Below are 11,408 nucleotides of genomic sequence, written 5' to 3'. Positions count from 1 at the left end.
CTCAATAATAAGAAGTCCTTCTCTTATTAATCAATCACAAATTACAAATCATAAAATCACCCATTATGCATCTCATTATGCATTCATATATATAGGACCTAACAATTTCCTATTCCATCTATGATTATCATATTTCCTAATCTAACACAACATAGAAAAGGAAACTTGTATCACAAGTATTATTCAAGCTTAACCAACCCTATATAGTAGTAACTACAAAAATGCCTTTTGTGAACTTATTTCTCAAACATGTCTCGTAACAATAATTATCGGAAAAGAGTTACATATTGAACTGGGTATAAAGTATAAACTAACATAATGTATATATGTATCATACTGGTTTTACATGAGTATTGGTTAATTAGCTAGGTAATTAATGAAATCCAAAAACTTGTCTGTAAAACTGTTGGTTATAAGAAAATGTTCACCATAACTGTGGAATGTAAAAAATGATGTTTTAATTTGAAGTCTTCAGTGACTCATGTCAGCTTCAAATAACTTGCCTAAAAGAAAATGTGCATGGGTTGCCTCCAATGTCTCCAATGGTTACTTTTATCTTTCACTTTAAAAATAGATTACTCTAAACTAGAAGATGGGTTTTCTCCAAGGGTTGGCTCTATTTTCTACTCTAAAAACAAATATTCTCAAGTTCAAAAAAAATAAAAAATTCTAATTATATTTTTTAATTATATATTTTAAATTTATTATACAATTCTTAACTTTAAAAATATTAAAAAGTTACTCATTTCTTTTATTTTGTAACAATATACTACCATAGTTACACTATTTATACAACTGAATGATTATTTTAACATTAAAATTTTACTACAGCACATAATCATAAACAAACGATGTACTAAACATAGTATTTAAATGTGTAAAATAATACTAAATAATTTTATTTTGATGAAAAATGAAAACATATAACAATGAAAAATCATTTTGAAAAGAAACAAATTTACTATAAAAATAGAATAAAAGAACAGTGTTACTCTATATTTGGCGTGTTCATCTCTTTATATTTGGTGCAACATATACCATTGAAATGATTTTTACTATTGGTGCTTAAACAGCGTCGGATTGGACTCTCACAACCTAAGTCACTTCATAATTGTTCTGACAGAAAAGGTTTAGTTAATCTGAATCTAACTACAATTTTCAAAGCCTGCCCGTGTCTACCATATTACTGGGTTAGCAATCAGATCGCAGGGGACACTTTTTTTCCAACTGTTAGACTGTTAGTCAACGTATTATAATTCAACTGATCACAAGGCGTGGAACTAATTATCCGAGATCCGGATTCAATCCAAGATTCGCTCCGGATCCGTTCTGAAAATAGGATATCCAAAGTGTCCGGATCCGAATTCGGATAGTAAAATCTTGGATCCGTCCAAGCCGAATCCAAATCCGGATATCTTAATTTTTAGGTTCGGATATTCGGATCCGGATCCGTATTTTTAAAACAGATTAAATTTTTAAATTTCATTACTATTTATATTTGATATATTAATATTTATACATGAATTAATCTTATTATATTATATTTTAGTTTATACAATATTATAGATATATATATATATAAATATATTTATAAATATTTGATCTATGTATTATATTAAAAAATTAGTATTTTTTTTAAATATTATTTTTAGTTATTTTATGGATCCAGATCCAAATATCTGCGGATAATAGAATATCGGGACGGATATCCGAAACCACGAATCCGGATCTAGATATTAAATTTACGGATCCGATAGATTCGAATCCGGATCCAGATATCCCGAATTTTCCGGATATCCAGATCCGTTCCAGGCCTACTGATCACTACTGGACAGAAAATCTCACCAAAAAGAAATCTACTACGTAATTATTTTCTTTTTCAAATGATATAAAAAAGGTAAATCTACCTACTGTGACGAGTCTTGTCTCACAATGCGTTACATCAAGATCATAACTATTCCAATTTATTACTAAAATACACTAAACTTCTATTTATTTACTTATTTCATATTTTTAATACTCGTGGGAACCGTGGCAAATAAATATTAATATATATATATTTGTCTCAAAAAAAGCATATATTTAATGTCACGTAAGTGTCGTATTAACACTTATGACGAGGCAAGATTTATTTATTTTTCATTTTTACAGACAAGTTGTAGTTTATCATATTGAGAAAGTTATAAAATTTAATAGAAAATACTCTCTATGTTTCATATTAGGTGTCACTTTAGCATTTTTTCATGTTAAAAAAAGAGTGTCATTTTTAAATTTCAATATAACTTTCAACTTAAAATTAATTACAAATACATTGATTTTATAAATAATTTTATTTATCTCAAATACTATTGGTTGAATATGTGTAATTAATAAGAACTTTAATGTATTTCAATCATTTTCTTAATTTGTGTGAAAATATCAAAATGACATTTTTTAATGAAACAGAGGGGGTATTTATCATTTGTTGTCATATTTAGCATTTTTAATGATGCCCAAAGCATATTACATCACATGCGGAAAATGATTTGATTCCAAAACTCAATTAAAATACCTGGAAGAAGTAAGTTCACCTTCTGCTCTTTCTATTCTCCCCTCTCATTTGATTTTTTCCCTCATATTTCATCTCCTGAGAAAAAAGAAGACTAGCTATGAGAGGAAGAGGAGGAGAAGAAGAATCAGAGTCGAGGATTCCACTGTTGAAAAGTCTTAACACGGCAGAGGAAGACGGTGGAGAACTGAAGAAGAGAGTTTGGGTTGAGACAAAGAAGCTATGGACAATCGTTGGTCCTGCGATATTCAGTAGGCTAACGACTAATTCGATACTTGTAATAACTCAAGCTTTCGCTGGTCATCTTGGAGATGTTGAACTCGCCGCAATATCGATTGTCATTAACGTCATCCTCGGCTTCAACTTCGGCCTCTTGGTACTATGTAGTTTTAATTATTTGATGTGTGTTGATTTTTTCCCAGTAACATGAAAAAATATATGTATATGAAATGGTGCAGCTTGGAATGGCGAGCGCGTTAGAGACGTTGTGTGGACAAGCGTTTGGAGCGAAGAAGTATTACATGTTAGGAGTTTATATGCAGCGTTCTTGGATTGTTCTGTTCGTTTGTTCTGTATTTTTATTACCGATTTATCTTTTCACAACTCCGGTCCTGAAATTTCTCGGTCAACCGGACGATATTGCTGAGCTTTGCGGTGTTGTCGCCCTTTGGGCCATCCCTCTCCATTTCTCCTTTTGCTTAGCTTTACCGCTTCAACGTTTCCTCCAGTGCCAGCTCAGAAACAAAGTACGGAAAACAACGCTAAATGCAAACACAATGAAAAAATCAGTTTATTTATTAAAACATTTATTATATTAAGCTAAATAGCTAATCATTTTTTCCTCTTGAGTTATAAGGTGACTGCATATTCGGCTGCGGTTGCATTGGTGGCTCACGTTTTAATGTGTTGGTTGTTCGTGTACGGGCTTCAACTTGGAGTCGCGGGGACAATGGCTACAGTTGGTATATCTTGGTGGATCAGTGTTCTTATTCTATTAGCTTATTCGGTTTGCGGTGGCTGTCCACTCACTTGGACCGGCTTATCCTTCGAAGCCTTCACCGGACTTTGGGAGTTTCTCAAACTCTCTGCTTCTTCTGGCGTTATGCTTTGGTACCAACATTTTACTTTTGTAAAGTATCCTTTTCTGATATTATTGTCTGTGTGTACCAGTACCACACAACTTTTTTTAAGCAGTTGGTGTTTGGTTTCTTCTGGACAGTTTGGAGAACTGGTATTATCAGATCTTGGTTATAATGACTGGAACTCTTCAGAATCCTCGGATAGCCGTCGACTCTTTGTCCATATGGTAAGAAAGTTTCAACGTTTTTGTGTGTGTTTATGGTACCGCATTGTTTTGTAAGTGTGTTCGTTTGGTTGTTACAAAAAGGGTATAATCACTTTTTATACGACGGGCGGTATATCTTTTTGATAGTATCCGACAATAATAAGAGGTGACAGTAAAGTTGAAACATGACGAAAAATGTAGTCATAAGAGATGATCATTAGTTGTACCACACTGTCTATACCAATAAAAGCATTTATCTTCTATTATTTTGGAATAACTATTTGTTGTAATCCCTTGTTCTTAGATATGATTGACTTATGAAACAAAACTTTTGGCAGCATGACGATAAATGGATGGGAGATGATGATTCCTCTTTCTTTCTTCGCCGGAACCGGGTAAACGTCATCCTTCTCTATAACTAGTTTCTAAACCAGTTAATTATTTCTGGGATCTGGTTCGGTTGATATAGTCCACTTTAATACACCCACTAGATTTTAAACCGCACTTTAAAAACGCAGAATTTATCTTCTTTTAATTATTCTACTAAAAATGAATTGTCAATTATGTGGTTTAATTTTTGATAGTATATAGGATTTGAGAATAATATCCGCATCCGAAAAACTGATTCGGAACCAACCCAAAAATCAGGATATTGAATCTGGTAGGATCCGGCTTAAATATCTGAACGGGTCCATTTTTCGAAACTCCAAAGAGCGATACGAATCCGCCCCATACCGAGAATTAAATGAGTATCGTACATAACCGAATATATAAATATATATATATTTGTTATAATTATACTTATAATAATATTAATACATAATATTAAAATTATAAATCAAATATATTATTTATTTTAGATACAAAATACTCAAATCAGATTGTATCTATTGTTATTTTCGGATAGTATCCATAAATATCCTTAGATAATTAATATGTTAATTAACTATAAATATATAAATGACATGATTTTGTAATTAACTTTAAAATTAAAGGTAGAATCCTATCAGAGATTCGGTTTTAAGACTCCCTCCGTTTTTTTATATATGATGCTTTAGGATTGTGCACATAGATTAAGAAATATTTAATTTTTAAACAAAAACATCATTAATTGTTTACCGAACCACAATTTAACCAATAATAAAATAGAAATTATAATATCATTGGTCACCTAGCATTAATTAGTATTAAATTTTACATAGAAAATTGAAAACGTTAAATAATTTAAAAAAAAAAAATTCCTCTAACGTCATATATATAAAAACGGAAGGAGTAATATTTAGTAAAGTATTAAATATTTGGTCGTTTATAGGCGGGCCGTGAATTTAAAAGTTATAAATAAATGATTGTTGATAAAGGTCATGTCGGGTTTGATTTTTGTTCTGCATTCCAAGTATTTAATTCTATAAAAATTTATGTGCGTGTAACTATTACCACGTATTTATTGTAATCGAACTCGTGTTAGTTATGTTGTAAATGCGTGCATGGCTGTGGCTGCCTTTCAGTGACAGTTCACGTACGTTGACAGAAAGACGTGGGACTATAAAATACTAATTCCTCCGTTTAATATAAACTAGATTTTTCACCCACACATCCATACGGATAGATTTTTATTTTATAAATATATAACGGATACTATCACAAAACTTTAAAAAATATTTACATTTTTGTGTTATATATTGTATAAATCTATAATGTTATTGGTTATGTTTCTTATTCGATATTATTAATGTATAATGATTTGTTTTATATATTTTACTTTATTATTAATTGTTATTATATATAATATATTTTCAAGTTTGGTAAAATAAATTCATAGTATGAAATAAAAAATTGAGAATCTCATTTTTTCTAATTTTTATAGAGTGAATACAATACATTTTAAAAATTTATTTAGTTATATTATAAAACTGATATTTTCTTAGCATAATTTATATTTCTATGTTATTTATTTTAGTATATTGTGAGATTATATAAGTAAATACATTATAATAATACTATATTACTAATTATGAAATCAATCGCTGCATTAATTTAAAAATATTTTAAAATTTTATTAATATTTTGTTAGGTTTTTTTAACATATTTTGTTATAAGTAAAAATAAAATTTAAATTTATAGTTAAAATTTATTTATTAATATCTATATAATTTATAAGATTTTTTAGAAATGTTATATATCAAATAGATTAACTTAAATAGTCAAATAGATGTAATTGATGAAATAGACCTAGTATGAATTTTATGTTATTTCTTTTAATAAAGAAGATATAGAATATAATTATAAATTTGAAAAATAGCATACACTTTATTTTATTTATTTTTTTACTAAAATTTTATTTAAATTAATGTATAATAGTATATATTATTAATTATGAAATTAATCAATGGTATTAATTTAAATAAAATAATTTAATTTTTTAGAAAGATTTTGTTAGATTTTTTCTCAATATTTGTTATAACTAAAAATAAAATTTAAATTTACAGTTGGTTTATTATTAATATATTTTTATATTGAATAGATTAATATAAATAATTAAATAAATGTAATTAATGAAATGGACCTAATAAGGTTAGTATGACTTTTTATGGTAGATAAAAATAGTACTTCTCTTTTAATAGAGAAGATGATGTTTTATGAATTATTTTAGTTTTTTTTTTCATATTTTCTATGTAAAATTTTAAAATTATTTGATTTCTGTGACTATTTATATTCTGCATAGTGATTTTTAATTAGTGGAATTGTTTTAGTTAATAATATTTTAGCATAAAAGAGGTAAATTGAATAAAATTTTGGACCGGGAGCCAACAAGAAAAAAACCGCTTTCCACTTTCTCTCTTCTCCTAGGGTTTCAAATTGTCGGCCTCCTCTTCTACGGTGGTCGCCGCCGTCCTCAATACGGCCGTCCAGAGACCCCCGTTTTGCTTTCTTCTCTTCCTCCTTCGTCTCTCTGTGTCTTTGATTTCTGCGGTGGGATAATGTTTGTGATTGGCTCTGTTCCGGTTCAGATCCTGTAGCTTTGGAGCTTTTCTGGTTCATTGATTCTTGGTGGAAGCGTTGCTTAAGGACAGCAGTGCTTTGACGAAGCTTTGGCGGTGGAGAGTTCTAGGGTTTTTGGCCGGTGGTTTTCTCGTGTCCAAGGCTGAGCCTGTTTGTGAGCGATAGCGTGAGGTGCATCGAGGGGTTTTCCTAGCTCGAGTGCTTGATTTCCGGCATCGTGGTGCGACGGTTGTGCGCTTGGGCTCTGCGGTGGTTTAGATCTGAGATTTCGCGAGTCTCCGTTCTCTCTCCTTTGCTCCTCCGGTGATCTCTGGAGGAGGTGCGTGGTCTCTCGGTGGCCTCTGGTGATAGCGTGTGGTTATAGAGGTGGTGCGTGGTGGCAGCGTGTGGAAGGTTGACGACTCGTGGTGGTGGCGCGTGTCGTCGATTGTGTTACTTGGGCTCGTTTGCAAGCATATTCCGGCATTTCCGGTGGTGTTTCCTTCCCTCTTCCCTGGAGCTCTTGGCGGTTGCATCTCTCTTCTTCATCTCTCGTCCCGAATAAATGAGCAATCTTGTTGGTGGTTTAGTTTCTCTGTGGGTGTTATGCAACAGTTGGTCTCTCGGTCATGCCTCTTCTCTTGCAAGTGTAGTTCCAGAGGGTTAGTCTCTGTGCGGTCCGCTCACTCTATATGAGTTTTCGGTTCAATGGGTGTACACGGTCATAGAAGGTTGGGTTTGGAGACGGCAATCTTTAAGTCTGCTTTTCGAACGACGACATCGTCGTGTAGAGGTTCTCTCTCGTGCCGTCGGATATGCGTTTGTCTGGTTTGGTGGTTTGGTCCGTGCTTGGATTCTTCGGTTGGTTTGTGTCGGGTTGAGTTGTCGGAAGCTGCAGGGGATCCATAGCTTCTAGGTTTGAGGGCACCTATCTTTCGGTAGCTTGCGGCAACCGGTTTCTTTTCCTCCGGTTTTTCTTGCTCGCTTGGTCCTGGTCCGTCTCACTGTTTAGATAGCTTCTATGACAGCTTCTCTACTCGGTTTTCTTTTCAATGTTGCTTATTGTTTTTAGTTTGTGTGTTTAGTTTCGTTTTTGTATTATGCTACTAGTGGTGTCTTTGTAACTGCTGTTACAAACTGAAAATTGGTATAATATTTAACATTTTATCCAAAAAAAAAAATTATGCATTTTTAATAAATATTCAAGAATCTTAAACATCAAATAAAATGAAAGAGTATTTGTAATCAGTACACATACATTATACCAATATTAGAAAAATACCTAAAACACATTGTTGGACACTGTTCTTAAATTTATATTACCCTGCTACCCCTACTCAGTGTGCAAGCTACCAACGATAGGAGAGATCTATATATAAGCAATCTGTAGAAGAGATCTTGGTCAAGTTGTATTTCCTGCTTGGTATCTTTCTCAAAATCTTATTTGTCAGTCTCATTTATATACACCAAATATCATTAACATCTCCTAGTTTTTTTTTTATTTAAGACTTATTTTTGAATTCATTTTCTAAGGTGAACCTACATTTCTGCGTGTGTATCTTTCTCAAAATCTTATTTGTCAATCTCATTTATATACACCAAATATCATTAAGATCTCATAGTTTTCTCAAATATCAAATTAACTTTGATGTTTTATTTAAGATTTATTCTTGGATTCATTCTCTAAGGTGAACTTGTAGGTTCACCAACCAATATGATTTTGTTATTTTATATTTGATATTTGTTTTAACAAAATATTGTCAAGTTATATTATGTTTAAAAAAAAGTAGCAGTTACAAAAAAAAATAACTAAAAAATATATTTTTAACATCGTCAGCAAACACTAAACCCTAAACCCTAAATCATAAACCCTTGGAAAACCCTTGATTGTTTTAGTATTTAGTGTTTTTGATTTAGAGTTTAATATTTATCAAAAGGTTTAGGGTTTACCTAAGGGTTTAAGATTTACCCAAAATTTTATAGTTTACCCAAAAATCTAAGATTTATGATTTAAGGTTTAAGGTTTAGTGTTTTGCTGACCCCACTAAAAATCTTGTTCGAGAGAGGAACTTGTATTCTGCAACATTTTTTTGCGCACACAGTCACAAGCAGAGCTAGCTCAGTCAGGCAAATTCTCTTTGTAAAGAGACCTCGGGTTATCTATACTATTAAAGCAGGATCATATTGTCATAATTACCTTAGTCTGCCCTTTCTTTTACTAACATTGCATGTTTCATTAAGGGCAATTAAGTAATATCAATAACACATCTATATTGGGTCGATCCAGCGCACATCAAATCTCTCTTGGGCCATTTGGGCCTATTAAAAAATCAGATTCAATTCTCACTTTTTTTTTTTCCTTTGGGCCATTGAGTCTAAGTTCAAATAATTTTTTTTCAACTATTATTAATTTTTTTTTCTTTTCTTAATATAATTTAAGCATTCATAAAAAATTAATTTTTTTCATTGAAAAGTATAAATCTTTACTAAAAGTATATAACTTTTTTTATTAAAATATTAACCACATAATAAAATTAATTTATCAGAGTTATACCAACTTAATTCATTAAAGAAATAAGGTTTAATTTTTTTTAACATAAATAGTCATTTAAAATAAAATACGATAAATAAAGATAAAAAGTTTAAGTCTTTATAAAATAAAACACAAATATATGAAAATATTATATTTACCAAATATTTGTCAATAAAAAAAAAAATAAACCCGCGCTTTTAAAGCGCGTGTCAAAATCTAGTTTGGTATTAAATGTGCCGTTTCAGTTACAAAAAAATGTGGCTTGTGTTTACCCAAAATCTACTACTTGACAATTACACAATCTCCAAATATTTCTTAAATCTAATAAAATCTTTAAACAGATTTTTCTAATATCTATACCTAGTCAAAATGGAAGCAACAGAGTGCGTAGGGTTAAGCCCGTCATTGGCTTATTCTTTATTCACTGTTTGACCTAATGTTATACTATTTTAGGCAAATCCTTAATATCTAACTCTTTTTGTATATTAGGCCAATTGACTCAATGAAATGAAACAGAGGATTAACTAAGTATGTACTGTACGTATACTGTCGATTTGTAGTTTATTCTCGTCTTTTCTTTTTGTGTAGACATGTGTAGGTATATATTAAGATAGTCACAAGTTATCTATTATTATAACATGGGAATGTTTAATAACTATTTGCAGTGTACGTGTAGCAAACGAACTAGGAGCAGGTAATGGAAAAGGAGCAAAGTTTGCTATGATTGTCTCGGTGACACAATCCTTAATAATCGGATTATTTTTCTGGGTGATCATAATGCTTTTCCATAACCAAATCGCTCACGTCTTTTCATCAAGCGAAGCCGTTTTAACGGCTGTTAATAAACTCACCATTTTGTTAGCTCTCACCGTTCTTCTTAACAGCGTTCAACCGGTTCTTTCCGGTACGTCGAAATCCCTTTGTTTATAGCTATCACTTTTCAATTTCTCTTTTAATTATTGAGTCAAAGTTTGTGTTTACTTTTGATTCTTGAGTAGGTGTTGCTGTTGGATCGGGTTGGCAATCCTACGTGGCATATATTAACTTGGGATGTTATTATTGCATTGGGGTTCCACTTGGGTTTTTAATGGGCTGGGTCTTTAAATTCGGCGTCATGGTAGATTCACAATATTCTCTTATTATTTTATTTAAATCATTTATATATGAGATTATTGAGAATAATGGTTTGTGATTTTATTTATTTGTAGGGTATTTGGGCTGGTATGATGTTTGGAGGAACCTTAGTTCAGACAATGATTTTATGTTTTATCACGATGAGGTGTGATTGGGAAAAAGAGGTAAACTTTTTTTGTTGCATGTGTTCTCCATTTTTTTGGGTCAAAACATGTGTTCTGTGTGCGTGATTTGTTTACAGAAACCCAGTTTACTGATGATGTTTTTCTTTTGTTGATAAAATCTGCAGGCGCAGATAGCAAATGTACGTGTTAACAAATGGTCCAAGACATTAAAATGAAGATTTATCGAAACAACTCATCATAAGCTTTTTTTATATACTAATTGTCGCTGTTGGTATTTTTTTTGGTAAACTGGTATTGAAATATTGTGTATGTTTAATAAACCGGTCAAAACGGTGTGTGTTGGTATTGAAATGTTCTATATATATTGTTTGAGAAGCTTTACAATTTTTAAAATATGTGAGTATCTTCGCTAGAGTGATTATTAAAGTTTTTAGAGAATTAAGTTGGTTCATCTAAACATAATAACATATATCGTACTTCTTATTAAACTAACCATAAATTAATTATTAATGCACACATATATATATATATATATTCTTATTATTTCCTTAAATAAAAGTTACGTGGTTACCTAATATAATCAAATTATATATATGACAATTAATGATTTTGAATAAAAAAATTCATCATTTTTTGTTTAATTTTATATTATTAAACTAAATTAAATAATCACATTAACTACATAATAAAATTTAGATTTTTTCGTGTATCTTATATTTAAAACTTTTAAAAATGACTATAAATTACTAAAATTACTAAAGTATCACATTAAATTTGTTTGATCGAATGATTTTTTTTCTTATA

At 30.8% G+C, this 11,408-nt stretch overlaps 1 protein-coding gene across 1 annotated transcript; it reads left to right on the top strand.

Annotated features, from left to right (window-relative positions):
- Positions 1-2,503: 2,503 nt before the first annotated feature.
- On the top strand, positions 2,504-10,970 carry LOC106347984 (protein DETOXIFICATION 27). The gene is made up of 9 exons (XM_013787619.3): positions 2,504-2,924; positions 3,007-3,294; positions 3,405-3,658; positions 3,768-3,854; positions 4,172-4,228; positions 10,011-10,249; positions 10,344-10,462; positions 10,554-10,643; positions 10,769-10,970. Exons 1-9 carry the CDS (start codon positions 2,649-2,651, stop codon positions 10,817-10,819), a joined length of 1,461 nt encoding a protein of 486 aa, XP_013643073.2. The 5' UTR covers positions 2,504-2,648; the 3' UTR covers positions 10,820-10,970.
- Positions 10,971-11,408: the final 438 nt, after the last annotated feature.

This window comes from Brassica napus, chromosome A6, assembly GCF_020379485.1.
Source record: "Brassica napus cultivar Da-Ae chromosome A6, Da-Ae, whole genome shotgun sequence".
Classification (NCBI taxonomy): domain Eukaryota; kingdom Viridiplantae; phylum Streptophyta; class Magnoliopsida; order Brassicales; family Brassicaceae; genus Brassica; species Brassica napus.
The sequence above is the reverse complement of the archived record's forward strand: the minus strand, read 5'-3'. Positions and strand labels throughout refer to the sequence as shown.